General features: G+C 40.1%; 1 protein-coding gene and 1 long non-coding RNA gene across 6 annotated transcripts in view; one reads left to right on the forward strand and one right to left on the reverse strand.

The window, feature by feature from the left end:
* polr1c (RNA polymerase I and III subunit C) overlaps positions 1–25,634 on the reverse strand; it is a 119,457-nt gene that overhangs the window by 86,650 nt on the left and 7,173 nt on the right. For 4 of the 5 annotated variants that reach the window (XM_077495225.1, XM_077495227.1, XM_077495226.1 and 1 more), the window contains exon 1: positions 17,954–18,081. The exons of the other annotated variant lie outside the window; for it this stretch is intronic. In XM_077495225.1, coding sequence (XP_077351351.1) covers positions 17,954–18,067 — 114 coding nt within the window. In that variant the 5' untranslated portion in view covers positions 18,068–18,081. Of the gene's footprint in view, positions 1–17,953; positions 18,082–25,634 lie in introns of those variants that run through there. 5 annotated transcript variants of the gene reach the window in all.
* Positions 14,763–15,163, forward strand: LOC144001668 (uncharacterized). Its single transcript, XR_013278542.1, has 3 exons — positions 14,763–14,825; positions 15,012–15,066; positions 15,145–15,163. It is a non-coding gene; the product is annotated as an uncharacterized LOC144001668 (long non-coding RNA).

Genomic DNA, 25,634 nt, shown 5'->3' on the forward strand with positions numbered 1-25,634 from the left:
ACCGCTTTCCCTGCTTCCCAGAGAAGAGATGGAGATATATTTGGAGAGTCCTTTATTTCCAAAAAATCTGCCCATTCCCTTCTAATAATTTTATCAAACTCTACGTCTTTCAGTAGTGAGATGTTAAAACGCCATATCGGGGGTAGTTTAAAGGTAGTCAATTTGTAGAGTGAGGGAGACTGGTGCATGATCACTTATAATTATAGAATGTATTTTTATAGCAGTTTTATCAACAATAGAATTATTTATAAGGAAAAAATCAATTCTTGAGAATGATCGGTGCACCGCAGAGAAGAAAGTAAATTCCTTCTGAGTTGGGTTTTGAAGTCTCCAGCCATCGCTGAGGCCAAAATCCTCCATATATTCATCTATTACTTTAGCGGATCGTAATCGCCTTGTATATATCGTATTATTAGAACGATCTATTAATGGGTTTAAGACCGTGTTAAAATCACGTCCAATAATAATAGTAGAATTTGTTGCTAAATCGAGTAACCGAGAGAAAAATTTGTGGAAAAAATCCGGGTCATCATTATTTGGGGCATATAAATTACCAATTGTATATACTTTATTAAATATAGTTACCTGAATAATAATATATCGGCCCTCTAAATCTATTACTATATTATTTAGAGTAAAGAATACATTCTTATGTATAAGTATAGAGACACCTCTTTGTCTACTATTATAGGAGGCAGAGTAAACTTGACTAAAATTTCTATCTATAAATAATTTTTCTTCTGATTTTTGTAGGTGGGTTTCTTGTAGGAGACAAATATCTGCCTTAAATTTTGAGAGATGGTCTAAAATTTTTATTCTTTTTGCCTGGGAGCGAGCGCCACACACATTCCAGGAGACCAGAACTAATTTCTGCATACAAGCAATGTAGACTCAGTCCTATGTATACATCTATATGAGCTGCTTATTAATATTAACATATTGTAGGATAGCAAAAGAGTAATTAGGCAATTTATATAATTTATATAAAGAGAGAGATAACAAGTAGATAAGTATAATAGTGAAGAAACGAGGGGGGAAGTGAGTGTGAAGGAAATCTGTGGGGGATTCAACATAACAATACACCAGTAAATAGTGACCTAAGCGAGATTATTATTTTTATTATTATTATTTATTTTTATTTTTTTAAGAATATATTTTTATATTATTATTATTATTATTATTATTATATAGCCTATACATGATATAAATTCATATTCTCAGTTTCATAACCCATTATCCATACATATACATATAGATATACATACATATACATATATACACATATACATACACATACATATACATACGTCAAATAATCACACAATACTCTACCAATTATCAGTTAGAACAGCCAAGGGGTCGAGGTTGGGTTTCGGAATAGCTGGCCGTCGATATATAATTTATCAACGACCATCGAAGTCCGTTTACCCTCCTGTCTATTTTGTTTCATTATAGGAAACAGTACTTTTCGCCGCTCGTTTATCTCTCTTGGGAATTGATCATTCATCCATTCATCCCGAAAGATGTCCCTTTGAGCTCCCCTCCTTGACTTTTTACCAATTCTTTATGTTTAAAATGTTCGAACTTAGCAATAATAGGACGGGGCTTATTGCCCTTACGAGCTCCGAGCCGGTGTACACGGTGAAAAGAGATATTATTTACCGTCTCCTGAGGGATCTTTAGCGATAATGTCATAAATTTTTTTATCTCGCTCTCTGGATTATCTGGGGTATTTTCGGATATACCTGAAAATATTAGATTTTCCCGCATACTACGGGATTGAACATCTAAGACCGTTTCCTTTAGCATTTTATTCTCCTTTTTAATCATCTCCAACTCGGCTGTGACAGCTTCGAGAGAGGAGCGTAGCTCGGAATTATCTCGTTGGAGATCGCTTACCGGTTGGCTAACGAATTCCAAACTTACCTTTAATTCTTTGACGTCCTCGCGGATAAGACAGAGGACGTCAAGTTTTTTTTATTTATGGAATCCAGCATACTCACAGATACGTCAGCGGTTACTAAATCATCCGTATCTGTTGACGAGTCATTTTTCCTTTTTTTCGAAGGATTATCACAACTAGCCACCAGATCATCGATCGCGCAGCTATAAAAATAATCGGCAATAAAGCGCTCGAGGTCGTCCACACTGGATAATATTTCAGATCTTTCTTAGAAAAGAAAAAAATCGAATTTATCTAGTCGTTAAATTCGGGTTTAATTAGAAATATAGAGCTAATTCTATTTTCGCAGCAGGGCGCCGCCATGTTAGATTTTCCCAATCTCGCTACCGGTCTCGCGATAGTCACAGCATCTCGCGATAGCTCTCTGTCTAAGACTCTGCCAATATCGCGATATCAATATTTTTTCGATCTATTGTGCAGCCCTTAGTTGCTGAGTGTAGCGATATCGAAATCGATATTGATTTGATATTTAACATGAACCTAAAGAAATGACGTTTTTATTGTCTAATGAAAGAACTACATTTTTTTTTCATTCAGCAAAATAAGCAAACTCAATATGTTCTTAATTGTAATTACCACTCGATAATGTTCAACTATTGGATGGCGGTGCACATTTTAGTTAGAGGCTAACTGGTCAAATTCAGATAAACGCATAAAATTCGATATGAAACTGTATTGCATGACTTTGCAATATGCATATTGCATGGGCCAATATCGCGATATTGATATTTTTTCGATACACTGTGCAGCCCTAGCTGGTAAGTCTAAACAAATATTTAAAAGGCACATATATACAATGTGCATCACACTGATGTTGATACGTTGTGTAAGATTAGGCAAGGCAAGTTTATTTGTAGGGGTGTTAAAAAAAAAAAAATCTGGCAATATATCGCGGTACTACAGCTCGCAATTCTCAGATCGATTCAATAGGCAGCCAAATTGATTTTTAAACATCCATTTTTGATGGCAAAATATTGAACAATATGGCTGGGAATCTTTGACTGTCTCACGATTCGATTCGATTACAATTTTTGGGTCTACGATTCGATTCAAAATCGATTTTCTATTCTCGATTCAAACGATTTTCGATTTAAAATCTTTTGATTGACAAATGATTTCTGTTTCCATTTAAATAAAATCGATTTTTGGATTTTAATAGATACGATTAATAAATGAGAATCTCGATTCTTTTATGAATCGATTTTTTGGCACACCCCTGTTCAACAAAACGTCTTACTTTGGGTTAGGGTTCAAACCTATTATGGAAAAATGTTATATTAATGGCATTAAGCCTTAATATTTTATTTCAATGCTGTTCAATAGGGGTGTGCCAAAAAAAATCGATTCCTAAAAGAATCGAGATTCTCATTTATTAATCGAATCAAAATTAATATCCAAAAATCGATTTTATTTAAATTAGAACTGAAGAAGGGGAAAAAGTCAGTTGTAGCCCACATGCTGCGGAAAAAAGGCACTCATAATAAAAAATTTGATTTGATTTGATTTAATTTATTTGTTCATTTTTCCTTTCGGACAGCATTGTGACAATCAAACATTTCATCATACAATTTCAACATGTAATAACCGAAAAGAAAAAGGGCTGGCAGGAAGAAGCATAAAGCTTATAATTTCCCGCCCCCCTACTATACTACGACGCAAAAAATCAAACAACTATAGTTAAAAGTCAGCAGAGATGATAAAAGTTCACACAGTTCATCGTATCCATGATGTTAGTTATCCAGTTGATTGCATTCGGAGTCTTTTGGTTCAGGCAAATGGATTATTAAAAGTTCAATCAGTTCATCTTCACCAGTGATTTGATCGCATGTAGTTCATGACAGTAGATTCGTTCCAATAGTTGTTGAGCACTTGTTGATTGGTACCACGTGGATTGTCTCAGTCCAGTAGCTTTAGATAACTGAGCACAGTGAAAACCATGTGTCCGATCCCTCCTTCAGTCAGATCCGTCTTCATCACGATTTCGGTTCATCGCAGTCTCCAGTCCGACTTTTCTCTCCAGTTCAAGCAACCTTGTGGCCATGTCTCTCCTCATTCTGTTCATGGCAAGGTTGAGTGCTGCAAGGTCGTTTTTCACCAGAGAAGTGTCATCACAGGCCTTAGTTCGGCCGGCTTGCACGCCAGTGATGGCTCTCAGGGTGGCTGCAGCCATTTCCTCTGCATTCTTCTGGCGATCAGACATTTTTCGTAGCGTACGAAACCAGTGGGATCCAATCCCCAGCAGCATCAGTGTAACCACCAGCACAGCAAGCAGGTATAAATCCTCCACGTCTTCCATGTCCAGAGGAGTCAGTCACAATGGTCTCCACTTAGCCCAGGAATCTTCAGCATATCCAGACATGTGAGTTCCACTTGGACATGAACACTGAGGAGGTCCAGTTCTCATCGTGGAAAAGATTTTGTCAAACGCACTTAGAGACCAGCTAATTAGATCCATACTGATTTGTCGAAAGTTTTTGTAGCAGAGTGTCCTTTTCTCAGCCCTCAGCACAGATGCTGTTTTCAAGTGATTCAAGATTAACTGTCCTTGCACTTCAATAACATAGTCAGACATGTTTACATTTCTGTGTTGAAGCTCGCTCCTTGTTGATAACACAAGAGTTATTGCCCTCCCACATATAAATTGAACAAGGACAGGTTATACAATTTCTTCACTATAATTGATTAACACCAATTCTTTATATTTTTTCTTAAATCCAGCTAGTGTCTGTGTTCCAATTAGTCCCCAATCTAGTGAATTCCATAGTTTTACACCATTACAGGAGATCGAAAATGACTTCAGTGTAGTTCTAGCACATCTCTGTACGAACACAAGTTTCTCTCTCAAATCATATTTCGATTCCTTGGTCTGGAAGCATATTTGCAGATTATAAGGGAGACAGTGTCTGGCCGCTTTATACATTATCTGAATAGTTGTGTAATTTATTAAATCATATAATTTCAATAGTTTAGCTTCTATAAACAATTTATGTGTGTGTGCATTATATGGAGCACTATGGATAATTCTTACAGCTTTTTTTGTAATACCATCAACGGCTGCAATCGACTTTTATAAGTGTTTCCCCAAATTTCTACACAATAAGTCAAATAAGGCAGGATCAGTGCACTATATATTATTTGGAGTGCCTTTTGACTCAATATTTTTTGTGTTCTGTAGAGGATGGATATACTTTTAGCCAGTTTTTTTTTTTTTAACTGTGTTATCTGAGGAATCCATGTAAGCATCTCGTCAATAATTATTCCCAACAAATTAATAAATGTTTAAACAAAGAACAGACTTTAATGTCTCGATTTGTGATTTTGTCTTGCAAAGCAGACTGGAGTACATCATGACAATGTTGTGCATATCTGTAAATTGAAGCACAAATCATTTGTCAATCAAATAATTTCGAATCGAAAATCGTTTGAATCGAGAATCGAAAATCAATTCTGAATCAAATCGTAGACCCAAACATCGTAATCGAATCGTGAGACAGTCAAAGATTCCCAGCCCTAATTAATGGAGTTAATATTTTATTTCAATGTTGTTCAATAGGGGTGTGCCAAAAAATCCGATTCATAAAAGAATCAAGATTCTCATTTATTAATCGAATCAAATCGATATTAATATCCATAGCACATTTCATACACAAGGCAACAATGTGCTTGACACAGTAAAGACAACACATAAGCATCAGCACACAATCGTTCACATTCAGAGGAAGAAACAATAAAATTTGGTTACAAAATGAACTAACAAATTGACAATCTCATTCTTCAGCAAACATTAAAAACATTTAGCATAAGGAAGTTGAAAATAATGAAAAATAATCATTAAAAAGGGGAAAAAAACAATTAATTAAAGCTGTTGAAAAGTCCTTACCCCTCCGTGAGCCGGCACCTTACCGTGGTGGAGGGGTTTGCGTGTCCCAATGATCCTAGGAGCGATGTTGTCTGGGGCTTAATGCCCCTGCCAGGGTCACCCGTGGCAAACAGGTTCTAGGTGAGGGGCCAGACAAAGCACGGCTCAAAGACCCCTTATGATGATGATTAAAAATGGATCACATTTTCCCTTGCCTGGACGTGGGTCACCGGGGCCCCCCTCTGGAGCCAGGCCTGGAGGTGGGGCTCGTTGGCGAGCGCCTGGTGGCCGGGCCTGCACCCATGGGGCCCGGCCGGGCTCAGCCCGAAAAGGCAATGTGGGTCCCCCTTCCCATGGGATCAACACTGGTGGGAGGGGCCAAAGGGGTCGGGTGCAATGTAGGCTGGGTGGCAGCCAAGGGAGGAGACCTTGGCGGACCGACCCCCGGCTACAGAAGCTGGCTCTTGGGACATGGAATGTCACCTCTCTGGCAGGGAAGGAGCCCGAGCTGGTGTGTGAGGCGGAGAAGTTCCAACTAGATAGAGTTGGACTCTCCTCCACACACGGCTTGGGCTCTAGGACCAATCCTCTCGAGATGGGTTGGACTCTCTTCCACTCTGGAGTTGCCCACGGTGAGAGGTGCAGAGCAGGTGTGGGCATACTTATTGCCCCCCGGCTCTGCGCCTGTACGTTGGGGTTTACCCCGCTGGACGAGCGGGTAGCCTCCCTCCGCCTTCGGGTGGGGGGCCGGGTCCTGACTGTTGTTTGTGTATATGCACCAAACAGAAGTTCAGAGTACCCACCCTTTTTGGAGTCCTTGGAGGGTGTGCTGGAGAGCGCTACCCCTGGGGACTCCCTCGTCTTGCTGGGGGTCTTCAACGCTCACGTGTGCAATGACAGTGAGACCTGGAGGGGCGTGATTGGGAGGAACGGCTCCCCCGATCGGAAACCGAACGGTGTTCTGTTACTGGACTTCTGTGCTCGTCACGGATTGTCCATAACGAACACCATGTTCAGGAATAAGGGTGTCCATATGTGCACTTGGCACCAGGACACCCTAGGCCGCAGTTCGATGATCGACTTTGTTTTGGACACTCGGGTGAAGAGAGGGGCGGAGCTGTCAACTGATCACCACCTGGTGGTGTGTTGGCTCCGTTGGTGGGGGAAGATGCGGGTCCGACCTGGCAGACCCAAACATATTGTGAGGGTCTGCTGGGAACGTCTAGCGGAATCTCGCAATCCACGAACTCGCTGGTGGACACCAGCGGTAAGGGATGCCTTCAAGCTGAAGAAGGAGTCCTATCGGGCCTTTTTGGCCTGTGGCACTCCAGAGGCACCAGACTGGAGGAGCAGTGTGGTTTTCGTCCTGGCCGTGGAACAGTGGACCAGCTCTACACCCTCAGCAGGATCCTCGAGGGTGCGTGGGAGTTCGCTCAACCAGTCCACATGTGTTTTGTGGATTTGGAGAAGGCGTTCAACCGTGTCCCTTGGGGAGTCCTGTGGGGGTGCTTCGGGAGTACGGGGTACCGGGCCCCCTGATACGGGCTGTTCGGTCTCTGTACGACCGTTGCCAGAGTCTGGTCCACATTGCCGGCAGTAAGTTGGATTCGTTTCCAGTGAGGGTTGGACTCCGCCAAGGTTGCCCTTTGTCACCGATTCTGTTCATAATTTTTATGGACAGAATTTCTAGGCGCAGCCGAGGCGTTGAGGGATTCCAGTTTGGTGGCCTCAGCATTGCATCTCTTCTCTTTGCAGATGATGTGGTGCTGTTGGCTTCATCAAGCCGTGATCTCCAACTCTCACTGGAGCGGTTCGCAGCCGAGTGTGAAGCGGTTGGGATGAAGATCAACACCTCCAAATCCTAGACCATGGTCCTCAGTCGGAAAAGGGTGGCGTTTCCTCTCCGGGTCGGGGATGAGATCCTGCCCCAAGTGGAGGAGTTTAAGTATCTTGGTGTCTTGCTCACGAGTGAGGGTAGGATGGAGCGGGAGATCGACAGGCGGATCGGTGCAGCGTCTGCAGTGATGCGGACTCTGTATCGGTCTGTCGTGGTGAAGAAAGAACTGAGCCAAAAGGCAAAGCTCTCGATTTACCGGTCGATCTACGTTCCAACCCTCACCTATGGTCACGATCTGTGGGTCGTGACCGAATTAACAAGATCCCGGATACAAGCGGCCGAAATGAGTTTCCTCCGCAGGGTGTCCGGGCTCTCCCTTAGAGATAGGGTGAGAAGCTCGGTCATCCGGTAGGGACTCAGAGTCGAGCCGCTGCTCCTCCACGTTGAGAGGAGCCAGCTGAGGTGGTTCGGGCATCTGGTTCGGATGCCTCCTGGACGCCTCCCTGGGGAGGTGTTCCGGGCATGTCCTACCGGCGGGAGGCCCCGGGGACGACCCAGGACACGCTGGAGAGACTATGTCTCTCGGCTGGCCTGGGAACGCCTTGGGATCCCGCCGGCGGAGCTGGTTGAAGTGGCTGGGGAGAGGGAGGTCTGGATTTCCCTCATCAAGCTGCTGCCCGCGCGACCTGACCTCGGATAAGCGGTAGTAAATGAATGGATGGATGGATGCATGGATGGATGGATGGATGGATGGATGAATGAAAAGTCCTTAATCAAAGGTATGAGAAAAAAGTTTTTAACTAGGGATGTAACGATATCCAAACATCACAATACGATATCACCATATGAAGGTCATGATACGATAATTATCACAATATTGTATGAAGGTTGGCGATATTTAAAACAAGTCACAATATTGTTTAAAAAAAAAAACTCACTAAAAAAAAAAAAGCACAATATTGTGCTTTTGTACATAACATCAATGTTATGTTATTATGTTTTATTATGTTATTATTATGCTATGTTATGTTGTTAATGCACGCACACAGATTTCCTCCACATTTTGACTTGCTTCACAGTAGAGATAGACCGATAATCGGTCGGGCCGATAATCGGGGCCGATATTTGACATATTGGTACATATCGGTATCGGTCTGTTTTATTAATCTGACGGCCGATATGAGCGATCCATTTAAAACTCCGTCTTTTCGCTTCGAATGCAGCCCAGAGCGTCTCTGTCTGTTATGGAGTCCAACTCCAGCAATGTAACGCCCATAGCAGCATTTGATTGGTTAGCCGTGCAAGAGCCAGAACCAATCAGTAGTGTATGCATGTATCACAGTAGCCGGTCACACACGCACCCACGGACACAACGCGACAGACACATGCTTCGAAGGTAAGTTAAAAGAGAAGAGACTCCGCCGATCGTTTCACCATGATAAGCTAAACACATTGAATTATGTTGTGTATTAAATGCACTATATGAATGGAGCTGCATTGCCTTGCATTGAATCCCCGCTAGCTAACAGTGGTGTGTTCAGCTTAGCATGTAGGCTAACACCCAGTAGCTAATTCGCTACTTGAACTACTCGGGGAGGGAATCACACACATTTTCACTTAATTAAGTAAATAATGTTTGTTAGAAAGGTTCCAAATATTAACAGTTGTCATTATTATATTGTCTAGTTCCATGTTAAGAGTAGAGTAATGTCATTATATTTACCTCTCGTGACGCACACATTGCATTCTGTGGTCACGTCCACTACTTGTTGCATAGCGGTTATTATGCAGTGAGATGCCACAGTGACACTAAATAGCGTTTAGTTACTTTATATTGTGTTTATTTGTCGCACTGGTTTGCCATTGTGTGCCTTAAGCTTCGACGTCGATTTGATTGACAGCTCGTTGTGCACCTCGTTAAAGTCCGCTCCGTAACTAATTAAGTGTCTCAAACACCGTTTAACTACACGGACGTGTTCTCTTCCGTATGTTTGGCATTAGTAGAGAAGTGCACTAAAGTATAGTGTGCTTATTTGCTTGTTTTGTCTCTCTTTTCACGTCATGTCTGCTGTGAGTTGGGACATTATCCTCTCAATGGATGCCACTAATATGTAACATCTACGGCCGTAGTCGGCTGCAATTAATGTTCAGTGATGTAATTTCGTTACGTGCCTCATACTTTGAATAATGAGCTCATGTTTGGTGTGTTGTATAACTTTCTCGTGTGTTAGTAACTATTCATGTGGACAGCTAAGACAGTGCTTGTTAATGTGAATTACCAATGTTGCAGCCCAGTTATTATTTAGACAAGTACATCTGTGCCATTAAGTGATACAGTACAGTACAGTAGTGAGAGAATAGTGGGCCCATATACACACACGTGTCTATAAGTGTAAAACACATTAAACAGCAGAAAGTGGCAGCGGTCCACCGCAACAATGTCTGTTTAACCAAGTTATTCTTACTATTATTATAACCAAGTTATTTTACTCTACCTTTTTCTGCGTTGATTGGGGCATCCTAAGTGGCACTAAACTACATGATGAAGTGTCTTTTGACAGTTCTCTTGTAGAGAGGAGTAGCATGATATTGCTGTTCTCGATTTAAGATCCTCAGCTTATCAAAACTGTCTATATGGTAACAATAACAATAATTATAATAAGGTCTACAAGAACTGTATGGTGTTCACGGATGAATAGTTTTTCTCATGGAATTTTTTTTTTTTTTTTTTTTGCTGTAGTAATAAGTAATGCCACAGCTGATGCACATTTTGAATGACAGGGTTCCTCCTATTACTTCAAAATATAAAAATATAACATTTATAGAATAAAACTACAAGTATCCCAAATGCTATAAAAGGTAATGTCACATTGGCCCCCACATTTAACTCCCCCCGCCACCAACGTCTTATTGCAGACCGAAGGATGTAAAATGAAAAGTGCAGTGTGAGAATCCATTGTAAAGAAGGGTTAGGGTTTGCATTATTCAAAAATTTGGTGCCAACATTTTAACTTTTACTGCAAATGAATATCGGCTTCAAATATCGGTTATCTGCCTCCTTGACTACCGATAATCGGAATCGGTATCGGCCCTGAAAAAAGCATATCGGTCTATCTCTACTTCACAGGCATATTACATTCATCTGACGAGAGTGTAGAATAGATTTTAAAACATAAAAGGTCCAAAATATCCCTAATGAAAATTAAATTGCACTAAAAAACTAGCCATGAGAGGGTGCTAGACCTGCACAAATGCAAATCAACCTGACTTTTTTTTTTTTTTAACAGATGTGTTAAATGACGACGACGACATTGTGGCAGTTTTATTATCACAATATCACGATATCGCGCTTATCGTTACATCCTTATAAATTATTATGGAAAATAATCGGTTTTCAACATTTACAAACCATAATCTAGGGCTGGGAATCTGACTGTCTCGCGATTCGATTATGAATTTTGGGTGGACGATTCGATTCAGAATCGATTTTCGATTCAAACGATTTTCGATTCAAAATGATTTGATTGACAAATGATTTCTGCTTCTGTCATGATATACTCCAGTCTGCTTTGCAAGACAAAATGACAAATGGAGACAAAGTGTCTTTTTTTGTTGTTGTTGTTTGTTTGTTTGTTCTGCGATTGGTTGGCAACCAGTCCAGGGTGTCCCCCGCCTATTGCCCAGAGCCAGCTGAGATAGGCGCCAGCAGCCCCCGCGACCCTTGTGAGGAATAAGCGGTCAAGAAAATGGATGGATGGATGGATGTATTTTAAGTGCCTTTTTCCACAAAAACAAAATGTGGGCTACAACTGCCTTTTCCCCTTCTTCTTCATTTCTAATTTAAATAAAATTGATTTTTGGATATTACATATCGCTTCGATTAATAAATGAGAATCTCGATTCTTTTATCAATCGATTTTTTGGCACACCCCTAATAATAATGTGCTGTAAAAGCTAATGTAATGTTTAAATCGCTTATCAATGTTGTCTATGTCATACGATGCCGGACACGCCGCTTCTTCCATGCGTCAAAAATGAACGTAATTATTGGCAATTACCGACCAATTTGACGTCAAACAGAGAAACTAGATAATGGAGATATCTGCCGATAATTATCGGCAATTTGATTTCATCCAGATAAACCAAATAATAAAGAAATCCAGCAATAATTGTAGACATGCCACGTCGGTCCATCTGTTATTGTTATGGCTCATATCAATAAAATTCAGCTTCATGGTGCTTTACATACAGTGAAACATTGTGCAAATTTTATACAATGTTTGAATGTATTTGTTGACTTATAGAAGGACTCAAAAGCATTTTTGTATTCAAGTTAATTTTGCAAACAATTATCTGCTTATCGGTTATCGACATCGGCACCTCTAAATTATTGGTTTATCGGTATCGGTAGAAAATAGCATTATCGTGCAACCCTTGCAAGTATCACTATACATTTTCACTTCTGCTCTTTTAAATTGGATAACTTGAACATAAATACAAAACCTGAAGATGAAAAATGATCAAGATGGTCTTCCACTAGCGAGTCACTACGACAACGCTGCCCCAGAATGCTATATTGACTCGTAAATACAATAGTGCAGTGTCCCTTGTGTATTACTTGGGGTGGGATGGTGGAACAAAACAAAACAAAACAAAACAAAACAAAACAAAACAAAAACTGTTCAACCATCTCGACATTTTCATTTCCTTAAAGAAGTGCTCCTCAAATAGTTGGGCGGCCCCCCCCAGGCTCCATCAAGGGGGGCGCGTTTGACCTTGGGGAACATGCTTTTTTTAATTTTATTTTTTTATTTGATTTTTTTTTGACTGTCCTAGAATAAAGTGCAATTGCACCTCCACTACATTAGGGGGCAGTGGCGCTCATTATTTGCAGAGTGTGCGCATGGAGCATTCGCTCAGTGGTGTAGGGGGTTTTGTTTGCACTGAGCATGCGCGCTTTGCACACAGGGGGAAAAAAAAAAAAAAAAAAAAAAAAAGAAAATCAGCTCAAATTATTTTATATTTTTGTTTTGCAGGTTAAAGTTTTTTTGTTTTTTTTAATATTGTGCTCCTGAGTTAATGTTAGTAATCAGTTTGACTGCATTATTAGGGCCCGAGCAGCGACCGCTGCGAGGTCCCTCTTGTTTTTGTAAGAATTATTATTATTATTCCGCTTCTTCTTTATTCTTCTCCACATTTTTGAGGACCTAATCATTTACAAAAACTCACCAAACTTTGCACACTCTTCAGGTCTGGCGAAAATTTTGATATTATGAAGTTGTCATAACAACGCGACTCTTTAGTGCCCCCTAGCGTAGAAAAATAAAAAAAACAATCCTGGCCCATTTGACCTTGAGCTATGTAAATTGGCAGGTACTTGTAGCACCTCGAGATGCACAAAAAAAAAAGTCAATGGAAGCCATTTCCTAAAATGTACAGGAAGTGAGCTATGAATTTTTGAATGTCCAATTTTGGCCATTCACTGTGGTCATGCTTCTTCCCCCTTTGCAAACAATTTTCATTCAATTGACTTCAAACTTGGCATGTATCATCTCAAGACCTGAGACAAAAAAATGGGGAAAATATCTTGACTATTCGAAATACTATATGACTGGTGCCGGGCATCAAATATTGCCTTTAAAATTTTATTTGTCCAGAAAGACAAAATGCTTAATAAATCCCATGTACAAGCTCCAAAAAATCTCAAACTTCTCAAGCAACTTAATAGTCACGGCCTGAAAACATCTATATGATAAAATTCAGTTATACATTAAGCGCCACCTAGAGGTGACAATATAGGTCATACTTTGCGTTTTTTGCTACTGTGCCAAGCTCGTTGAAGGGATCCAGTTGAAAATTGGTCAGAAAAGCCTTAAGATGTTGATCATGCCCCACACCAAATATTGTAACTTTTCGCCAAAGGGCGTGGCCATTACGATGCCGCAAAGTCTGATGATTTTTCGTGACAATAAAAGCTGCTTTAACTTGACCCAGATGTTCCTATCTTCTCAAAATTTCACACATTTGATTAGAGTCCAGCCCTTAAGACATCTACGAAGTTATATTTCATCTTACTGATAGCGCCACCTACAGGCATTTTTTTCTTACGATTTTTCTTCAATGTTTTTCTCCAGCCACGTTAAAAGGACCTAACTCATATTTGCTCAGATGAGGGTTTCGGCCTTCATGATGTCACAACACGAAGTTTTTGAGTTTTCGCGAATTGCTGTGGGCGTGGCTAAGCACTGTTCGCCAAGAAAACAACACCAATTTTGAGGGCCTAAACTGGCACGGAAACACATGAAACTTGGAACACACATCTGGCCTGGCAAAATGAGCAATATTTTATCGTGGATTGTGCTATTTTTACAAAAATGACTCAATAGCGCCCCCTAGACATTTTTAACGAATCAGCCCCGATTGTACGTTTCAGCAAGATCTACGAAAATTTTTAGGTGTATGAGGTAGCCCAAGACCAAAAATTGTAAATACGGTTCACAATGAAAAAGGATATGCTTAACTCTTTGATATCCGCCGACGAACTAGTTCGTCATGTGACACCCGGTGGGCGTCACCCGAAGACGAACTAGTTCGTCAAACGTGTTTTTTTTTATGAATGGGTGGTTTGAGACTCTTGGGCAGTTTCCCTCTTAATATTAAGCCCGTGAAGCACTGTAGTGACGAACTGTGCCCTCTTGATGGCAGTGATGGTCTCTTTACGCGAGAAGGATGTGAATTCCTAGTAGAGGCGGAGTGTTGTGGAGTGGTGGGGGCCGGTGGCTGGGGGAGAAAAGACGAGTGCTAACGGCGGCTAACCGGAGGCCGCTAAAAACAAAAGCTCACGCTTTTGATCAGAGCGTTTGTCACGATCGGTCAAGAGATGACGAATAGAAAGATCAAGGAGCCGGATTCTGCATAAGAGAGTGTGAAAAGCGACAAAAACGTCACGGGCGCCCACTTCAGAAGCCACCGCCTCCGGCGTTCTCTGAGACACAGAGTGAAAGTTTGCATCGTCGTATCTCTGACCAGTCCACGTCATCTGACGAGGAATCCGTGACGAATTTGGCGAACTCGAGCCGCCTTCACCAGTTGAACAGATCAATTCAAGTGTGGCGAAGGTAGCAGCAGCAGCGATTTATCCCCGAAAGCTCCTGGAAGCCCCGGAGGTAAGCTAACGTTTAGCATTCTGTAAATCGAGTGATCACAATTGTACTAGTTCAGTATATTGAATGTAACAGGGATGAAATGACTTGGATGGATGAGAATATTCACAGACATGCTTCTGTATACTGTATGTGCAATGTCTGTAACCTCGTACTAACTAACGCATGTTGCACAACATTCGATTACAGTTGGGGCAGCGTACACAAATGGCCCCTTCGCAGTCACACGCAGTGCGACCGAAAGGTAAAAAAAAAAAATCACAATACCTTGCAACAATAATAAAAATTACATCTTGATCACAGTATTTTCTGTAATTTACAGAAGCAGCTACTACACTGGAAGAGGCACAAGCGTGTGAACATCTTGCCGTGTCCCCCTTGAACGCAGAAGAAAGCTTCACACGCGATCACACAAAAGACACTATTGGGTTTCAAAACAAAACCCATGCACCCACTCATGCATGCATATTTTGTAAATAACCCCAAATTTGTAAATAGTTTATCAAATGTGAAAATGGAGCTGTTATTTCCCTGTATAGTACGTAAATAGCGCACACGCACGAGCACGCACACGCACGCCCACACACACAAACATTCCTGTAAATGATCAACATTTTGTAAATAGTTTGTGAAATGTGAAAATATTGCTGTTTACACACGCTATCAGATATGTAAATAAATCCTTATTTTGCTATCAAAAACACATTTTCATTTTTTTTTTTTCATGTTTTATGGAAGGCAAGGATTGTTGAGATATTTGAGATGTCACAAAAAAATATATATATATACCAAAAAATATTACTGTAAAAGTCACTGTTTTGCAGAAAATGGATCATTTCACAAAAAGCTTCATTTCTCCTTATTTTGCCCGAGATTCTTGAATTATGTCAAATCAAGCCATTTTCAAATGATGATTACTAAAGAACAGAATAAGGTAGAATCATACTCTTTTTTTTTTTCTAATGAAAGAGGAGACCCCAATATTTCAAACGACACCCACCCTGTCTATTTAGTCATAGCACACAATATTCTAATAAGCATTGAAAATGGGTGAAAATATGGGAAATCTGGTGGGATTCTGGAGTTACCTTGTCAGAAAAAGCGTGGGATTGAAAGAGTTAACTCTTTCAATCCCACGCAAGAGTTAATAACACCCCGGTACATGCTTCAAAAAATCCCAAACTTGTCATGTATGTTTATAGTCGAGGCCTGAAGGTATCTCTATGACAACATTCAGTTATATATGTTAAAAATTGTAAACACATTCCAAGTGTGATAACTAACTCATTTATGAATATTCTTGTACTCTCCACCACTCAAAATGTTCACTGGCATCAGACCGATCCAAACATCCGCAACATTTTTATTTTATTTATTTTTGATAGCCTCTATGGACAATAAAAGCAACATTGTGCAACGAGTACGAGCGATGATGTGTATATGCACTTTTACAAAAAATACCAATCAGGGCAACTCATTCCCTAAAAATAAAAAGGGACGCTGATTTTTGCAGATCTTAAAAATCACCAAAACCCATTGAGCTTGACACACTCATCACACCTGGCAAAAAAAATCCACATGTAAAGGTTTTATGTAATTTTATTTTTCCGTATCATATGGTTTGACATAGTCAGTCAAAAAATGTTAATAGTTTAATTAAGGATTTGAATTTCAGATGCACTTTAAATCTTTTCTGTTACAGTTAATAAAGCTATCCTTTTTTGTAAGTTGGTGCATGTTTCTTCCTTTGTTAATTCTCTTATACGTTAATACGGATTCAGTGTTATGCAGAGATGTGCTTATAACAATTTTATAGACAAATGATACTATTTATAGTCGCGTGGGGGGGTTCTTCTTACTAAGGGGGGCATGACAGAAAATAATTGAGAAGCACTGCCTTAAAGTGATCAAAAGCATTTAATATATAAAATCCATGATAAATTATCAATAAATCACTTATCACAGGCCACAGCAAATGGCAAATAATGTTTTGATTGCAATAACATTCTAAGATCAAATTTCCCACTGTGGTAATATAGGACCTAATTTAAGGAGAAAATATCACAAGGAGCAACAATTAAAATAAACTCTGGCTGATGTCTCAAAAGATGGATTGGAAGCTTAATGGGATTTTCAAGGTTGAGTCTGATGTCATTTGTTGAGCTTCTTAAAGTTTTAAATAGTGTTGTTCCGATACTGATACTGGTATCGGCAGAGCTGCATTAAAACAGTGGTATCGGTGAGTACTCACAAGTAAGATGCCGATACCATTAACTCCAACGCTAATATAGGATTTTGGATGCAGCATCTTATGACATTCACTGTTCACTGCATGCCGATCGAAGATATCCTATTGGCCCTTGAATGCTCTGAACCAATGGCAGGACAAATTTTTCATGTTGAAGAAAAAAAAACTTAAGTATCGGTATCGGCTGATACTGCAAAGCTGGGTATCGAAATCGGTATCGGTAAAAAAAACGGTATGGGAACAACACTAGTTTTAAAGGATTCAAATCTCAGATGATGGCCTTACCTGCTATTGGAATTGACTTTCCAGTTTCCATTGATATTTTAACAGGTCTTGAAAACTTCAGGTACGTCTTTTTCTTAAGGTACTGGTTGCTATGGACATTTGAAAGATCCGAGTACCAAAACTTTAAACCCCTTTTTCTCAAAACTATATATTTCTGCCTTCTAATGTTTAAACTGCTGTAACACTGTAAACTTTTTAGGTAGGTCTATGTATTACATATTTGACAGGGAATTCGGTGTGGAATTTGATTAAACGAATGTATCAATTTCGATTGTTTGGCACATGACGACCCGCAGCCGGTCACAAATGATTTGACGTGAGCGCGACCGCGGAGCCAACTTCAGTGTCATGGTTTCTCTTTCTCCATCACTAGTTGTCGCGCGATTAACGGCAAAATAGCGCAAGTTGCCGGTTACGGCAAAAATATTCACTTCGTTTGCAGAGGAATTGACGAACACGAGGACTCTTTGTATTCCGGAACCATGGTTTTTCATCCGAAATTAACTAAGATTGTTTTCTGATACAGCATTAAAAAATGGATGTGTTTTCTGTTAACGTGGATCACAGGATATTATGGAAAACCAGGAACATAACTCACATTTCTCACGCAAAAGTCTCCCAAAATAATCCGCTTACGAACTTCCTCCATGTTACTACTGAAGTCCGCCATTACTTTTTTTTTTATTTGACGCGCATGCGCAGATTCCGCCATCTTGGATCGCCAACTACGGCAACTACACTAAAACAAATACCTTTATATGCGATAGTGCGTGTTCGTTACAACACGATACCACATGAAATCCACATGTAGATTATTGATGTATTTCAAAGTAACTAAGTAATTTTTTTATCCTATAAGATGAACATTTTACTTTTGACTTCATTACATTATAGTGAGTCTCTGCATAGTTGTACTTTACAGTAAGTCTGCGGTGTGTGTGTGTGTGTGTGTGTGTGTGCGTGTGTGTGTGTGTGTGTGTGTGTGGGGGGGGGGTAAATGACCCCCTGCCTCTCCTATGGAGGACGAAAAGTGCCAACATTAAATAAATAAATACACCATTTAATAATTAAATAAAAGTGTCATTAATTAATTAAATGTGTCATTAATTAATTAAATGTGTCATTAATTAATTAAATTCCCTGTGATTATTTTATGATTTATTTATATATTTATTTCTTTATATATTTAATTATTTATTTATTTCGCTTTTTAATTATTTCATGGTCGCTGTGTTGCGGTGTTTCGTGAAATTATTTTATCTGTCAAACTCGCTCGTCAACGTTTGGTGGGCAGGTCCAAACACCTGATTGGTTACCCTGCTCACCAAGTCAAGGCAAATCCATTTCAGAATAGTCAATTGATGCGAAGTGAGTATAGCCAGTAAACACAATTGATAGGCTGGGTGGCGCTTTTCACCTAAATAGGTGCGTTTCCATTAGACATTAGATTTACGCTTTCATTAGGTGCTTTTTGAGACGTGCTGAAATGGAAGTTCTTCGCAAAATTTTAATAGAACCCCCCCCCCCCCCCATTTCCTACTAGTCACGTGACCCCGCCCGGTCACGGGGAAAAGGAAGTACAGGATCAGTGGCTCAGCGAGAAGCCACAACGGTGCAAAATGCTCAATTGAACAACTGCTGCAAGTCCAACAACAAACATCACCAAAGTGATTAAAACACACAAAACAAAATTGCATTTATGTATGCAAAACGTTTCTAACAATAGTAGCAAATTTAAATTCAGCTCAACTTTATTTTGAGAGCACTTAAAAAAAAAAATCGCTGCAATGAACACTGCTGTAGCCAACATGGAATAAAAATCAGACTTACGAAAACAATTAAAACATTAAAATTAACAACATACAAACAGTAAACTATCACATTCCAAACGTGTGGACCTAAAAGCCAGCAGATGTCGCTGTTTGACTTGCTGCCCGCGCCACTGCTGTTTCCAGGCATCATAAACAAGACTTCTTAAATCTCCCTGCATCTATCTATAATATTTTTTCTAATAGAATTTGAGATATATTTAAAATCCCTTAAATGTATAAATTCTGAAACACGCAAACAATTTATTTTCGTGACGTTGCATGATGCGACCGCCTACATGAACTGCGAGATCTCGACATGCTCACCTATATTAGACTTATAAATGGCTCTCATAACAGGAAGGCTATGAAAACTATCACTATTTGTAAAAAATATAGATTGTTTGAATGTACATGAACCCCTGGCATTTTTGTTTTGTTTTTTTGTTTAGTAGTGTTGTCTTTATATTGATATATGTTCCATTTTTTTAAATTCATTATCCTGATCTGTACGCCATATACTTAGTCTTTGGTTTAATAAAGCAAGCAAAAAAACAAACAAAAACAAAACTGCGAGATCTCGCGAGAGTTGAGGTGGGACATTACGAGAACTACCCCTCAGAAGCAAATTACTCTTCAATGGAAACGCCTACAAGGCAAAATTGTACTTTATCGAAATAAAAGAAATATCGCTTTTATTTTGATGTTGGTTTTGCACAACAAATAGCCTTGATCACTCTATATGAACCAAAAATCTATCACCATAGCCGCCATGTTGACAAGCACTTCAGGCCGAAGCAGTATGGAGAGAAATTTGTGTCTTTATTTTCAATCAAACAAAAAAGGAATTTGCAATCAAAAAAAAATTTCAATCAAACAAAAAGGGGATTTGCAATCAAAAAAAAAATTTCAATCAAACAAAAAGGGGATTTGCAACCTCAAATAAATTTTAATCAAACAAAAAAGGGTTTTCATATAAAATAAAAATTTGCAAACAAAAAAAAACATTTCAAACATGGATTTGTATTTTAATAAAATCTTTTGCAAACATTTTTTTCGTTTTGTTTGCAAATCTGTTTTTTGGTTGCGAATCTGTTTTTTGGTTGCGAATCTGTTTTTTGATTGAAACCTGTTTTTTGGTTGCGAATCTTTTTCTGTGTTGTGTGGGCGGGGTCCTCCGTTCAACCGATGATAGAAGCCTTGTCATCAGCTTGGAAGCCGCTGCGACAACTTTCATTGGTCAGATAGGAATGGGGGTGTGACAATGTTCGTCTGACTATTTCCTGGTTCATTTTGTCCAGTCGCCGCCAGCATCGAGGTAAATATGACACCCCCCCCCCACTTCTAGTTTTCCGTTTTGTTTATCTGACATTTATCTAAAAGCAACCCTTGATCTATCGTTTATCCGGTGATTTGTTCTAACCATTACAATTAACGTAATCACTCACTCAGCATTGCTTAGCCATGTTAGCTAGCTAGGTAACTGATGGTCCGATACATGAGTCAGTCATGAAGCTATGACTTCTGCTTCCTGCTTTCCTAGTGTGTAGACGCAATCTGCTCTGCTCCTGCTTTGCTTTGCATTCTTTCAGCTGATAACTTCTTTTTTTCTTTCTTTTTCTGGGATTTTTCCTGGATATTTGCCTCGATGTGGCTGTACTACCTTTTTGTTTGGTAGATACAACCAGCTGGGCGCATTTTTCAACATTTTTTATTTTTTATTTGGGAAACTCCTCACGATAACGTGAGCACGGCCTGCTAATCAGCACGCGACTGCTACTAGCAGCATGGCTGGACGAATGATGCCTTCCATCTCGACCGATGAATACCACAAACTTCTTCAGAAGATGGCAGTGCTGGAGACAAGAATGCACCGCCTTGAAATGTTTGTGGAGGTGAATGGAAAATCGTGGAATGACACCACACTGCCAATGTCTCCAAACGGTGGTCATGAGCATGCTAACAAACAGCTAGCTCCATCCACCGACCCTCTGTGGAATGTGCTGGGAGCAAAGCCAAAACTGAGGAGTCGTCGCCCAACAACTGGACCTGACCGCCAACTAATGCCTGAGGAAACACGTCGGCCTATGCAAAAGGCTACCTCAACCCCAAGAAATCAGTCTTGGACGTTAGTACCAGCAAGAAAAAGGAAACCGTCTCTTGGCCGACGAAGACAAAATACTGATATCGAACTGAGAAACAGGTTTGCCGTGCTGTCGCCGAGCCAGCAAGCCTCGGGGGATCACAACACCAGTCAAAGGTATGAAACCGGACCTCCTCAGCAAATCCGTTCAGCTACTGAAACACAAACACTGATAATAGGCGACAAAGCCTTGTTTGGTGTTAAACGTCTGTGCAGCAGAAAAAACACAAAAGTTCTGTGTTTTGTTAATGACATGGTGCTGGACATTTCTGAAAAAGTCGACAAGATTGCTACTGACTACCCGACTGTGAGATCGATTGTGATTCACACAGGAGCATTCGATGTGTTGAAAAAACAGTCGGAGATACTGAAGCAAGACTTTATTACCCTTCTACACAAGATAATATGCCTAAACGCAGAGGTTTTTCTGAGTGGTCCTCTGCCTACTGTCCGACCAGGTGATGAGCGTTTCAGTCGGATTATGTCACTCTCGAGATGGCTGAAAAGCATCTGTGCTTCTTACTCAGTGAACTTTATTGACAATTTTTCTATGTTTTGTGAACGTCGCCATCTTTTCCAACGCAATGGGATTTATCTCAATAAGCAGGGAGTCAGATTACTGACAGCCAACATCTTCCATAGCGTGCGTCACTGGACGCTATGTTCCCAAAACAAAGGACATGAAACACAACAACCGATAAGAAGAGGATCTGGTGAGGCTGGCTCACTATCTTGCACTCCCTGCCCTTCAGAACAGATTGATTTGTCCTCATCTGCCCACACTCCAAACACCGAACATCCAGCTCCCCTGCTCCCGAACGACAGCTGCCAAACACCACCACGGCCACCACCACCAGTTTCACTACCAGATGCACCCCTGCGCTGTTCATCGCCCCCAAGCGACACCTGCCAGACAGCGCCACTACCGGATTCACTGCCGGATGCACCCCCGCGCTGTGCACCGCCCCCGAATGACCCGATGACTGACTCGCCAGCGAGTCTCACCAACAGGTTGAGCAATCTGGTCAATCTGTCCATACAGCTAAATAAAAGTCTCTCCAGGCAGCTGCCTGCTGATGACGGTTCGCCCATGCTCCCCCCAAGACGCCACATTCAGCTATCCACTAATCGTCTGACTCCACCAAGCCTCAGCATACAGCTCCCCACCCGCCGACCTCCATCTTTGGCTATGGAGAATCTCAACTACAGCTCGGTCTGATATGTTTTGGGTCCAGACTACATATACAATATAAAAAACGTGTGTTCCCAGAATAAGTCAGGACCCAAGGAAGCTTGTAGCATTCCTGTGATTACAAGAAATAGAAAGTTGGCAAAAGAAATGAGAAGAAATAAGTCAGAAGCTACAAACCTAGTCAGTATAGCTTGTGAACCTCTGACTAAACTAGCGTCTCCGATTGCCACTGTGAGACTAGCGCTACTAAATACAAGATCACTAGTTAACAAATCGTTGTTGATTCCTGACATTATTATGACATATGATCTTGACTTATTTCTCCTCAGTGAAACATGGCTAACAGAAGGTTCCTGCAACACGGTTCTCAATGAGGCAACACCAACAAATTTTAGTTTCATGAACAAATGTCGTAATGGCAAAAAAGGTGGTGGACTTGCTGCCATTTTTAAATCTCTATTTCAGTGTAAAGAAATTTCATTGGGAAGCTTTAATTCATTTGAATATCTTAGTCTTTTGGTAAAAGGTGAACCAAACATCGTCATTGTCATAATTTATAGACCTCCAAAACAAAAAGGCAGATTCATGGAGGAATTTGTACCGACTATGATTATCTGGTCTTAACTGGAGACTTTAACATTCATGTTGACAACAACTTGGATAAAAATACCAAAGAATTTTGTAATATGCTTGATACTTTTGGTCTCTCACAACATGTAAAAGGTCCAACACACAATCAAGGTCACATTCTTGATCTCGTCATCTCTAAAGGTGTTGACATTTTATCTGTTGAGGTGAAAGATCTGGCTATTTCAGATCATTCTTGTGTGTTTTTTGAATTACAAACAATCCCAGAAGTTCAAACAACTACTGTCTCGATTAAAAAAAGGTACATAAATGAGAATACAAGCAACATGTTTATGGAATTAATGGCTGCATCACCAACTGTAAATGCAGAGACCGTTGATGAACTTCTGGATGAATTCACCTCAAAAATCTCAAATGTTTTGGATGCTGTTGCACCTATTAAAACTAAGACCATTTCATCCCGAACTAAAACACCTTGGAGGTGTACTACCAACATAATGACTTTGAAATCTAAATGCAGAAAAGCAGAGCGAAAGTGGAGAAAAACTAAACTCCAAGTTCATTTTGACCTGAACAGACAATGTCTTTGTCATTTTAACCAAGAGTTAGTAATAGCTAGACAACAACACTTTTCTGAAATTATTAGTAGGAACCTCAACAATACACGCACTCTATTTGGCGTGGTTGACAAACTTACAAATCCCCCAAATCAAACAGCGCCAGAACTCCTCTCAACAGATAAATGCAATGAATTTGCCTGCTACTTTAGTGAAAAAGTACAAGCCATCAGGTCAAACATTGTTACAAACCAGCAAAATAACAAAAGGATGCTGCACTTAAAATCACCTAGGAATAATTTAATTACCATGACAGAATTTGACTCAGTGGATCAAAATACTGTAGTAGACTTGGTTCAGCAATTGAAACCTTCCACGAGCTGTCTTGACACAATTCCATCTGGCTTTTTCAAAACCATTGTGAAATCTGTTCAGATCGATTTACAACAAATAATTAATTGCTCACTTCAATCAGGTGAACTTCCTAAATGTCTGAAAGTAGCCGCCGTCAAGCCCATTCTAAAAAAGAGAACACTGGATGTCTCCCTGCTAGCAAATTATAGACCAATCGCAAACCTTCCCTTCGTAACTAAAATAGTTGAAAAAGTGGTTTTTAATCAACTCAGCAATTTTTTTAGCTTAAACGGACTTTTGGATAAATTCCAGTCAGGTTTCCGACCTCATCACAGTACAGAAACAGCTCTGATTAAAGTACTGAATGATATAAGATTGAGCACTGATGCAGGGAAGGTATCAGTGCTCGTCTTGTTGGACCTCAGTGCAGCATTTGACACGATTGATCATAATATACTGTTAGACAGGCTGGAAACTTGGGTGGGATTAAATGGAACAGTCCTTAAATGGTTCAGGTCCTATTTGGAGGAAAGGAGTTACTTTGTGACCATTGGAAATTTTGAATCTGATCGAAAGGCCATGACATGTGGGGTCCCTCAAGGGTCAGTCCTTGGACCCCTGTTGTTCAGTCTGTATATGTTACCTTTGGGTCAAATGCTTCAGAACACCGATGTTGACTATCATAGTTATGCAGATGACACACAACTGTATTTATCTATGTCCCCAAATGACAGCAGTTCTATTAACGCATTGTGTCATTCTCTAGAGCAAGTTAACAACTGGATGAACCAAAATTTCCTTCAGCTGAACGAAAACAAAACGGAGCTCATTGTTTTCGGCAATAAAGAAAAGAGGATTGCTGTTAAAAAAACAGCTTGAGTCACTGTCTTTAGAAACTAAAGACCAAGTTCGAAATCTTGGGGTATTAATAGACTCAGATCTGACCTTCAGTAATCATATTAAATTTATCACTAAAACAGCCTTTTACCAGCTGAAAAACATATCCAGACTGAAGGACTGCATGCTTCAAGCAGACCAAGAGAAGCTTATCCATGCTTTTATCTCCAGCAGACTAGACTACTGTAACGGTCTTCTGACTGGACTCTCTCAAAAGAACATGAGACAATTGCAGCTCATTCAGAACGCTGCAGCTCGAGTTCTGACCAAAACAAAAAGATCAGAACATATTACTCCAGTACTTAAGGATTTACACTGGCTCCCTGTCAGCTGTAGAATCGATTTTAAAGTTCTGCTACTCGTCTATAAATCACTAAATGGTTTGGGTCCTGAATATATCCAAGAAATGCTGATTGAGTACAAGCCCAGCAGGGCTCTGAGATCTACAGACTTGGGCCAACTAGTGGAACCCAGAGTTCGAAGCAAACATGGTGAAGCTGCATTTAGCTATTATGCTGCACACAGATGGAATAGGCTGCCAACAGAAGTGAAGTCAGCCCCGAGTGTAAATGCTTTCAAATCCAGGTTAAAAACTTTGCTTTTTTCTTATACCTTTGATTAGGGACTTTTAAACAGCTTTAATTAAGTGTTTTTTTTAATTATTATTATTATTTTTTTTTTATTTATTTTTTTTTTTTTTTTATCATTATCATTTTAAACTTCCTTATGTTAAATTTTTT

Source organism: Festucalex cinctus, chromosome 14, assembly GCF_051991245.1.
Source record: "Festucalex cinctus isolate MCC-2025b chromosome 14, RoL_Fcin_1.0, whole genome shotgun sequence".
NCBI classification, from domain to species: Eukaryota; Metazoa; Chordata; class Actinopteri; order Syngnathiformes; family Syngnathidae; genus Festucalex; species Festucalex cinctus.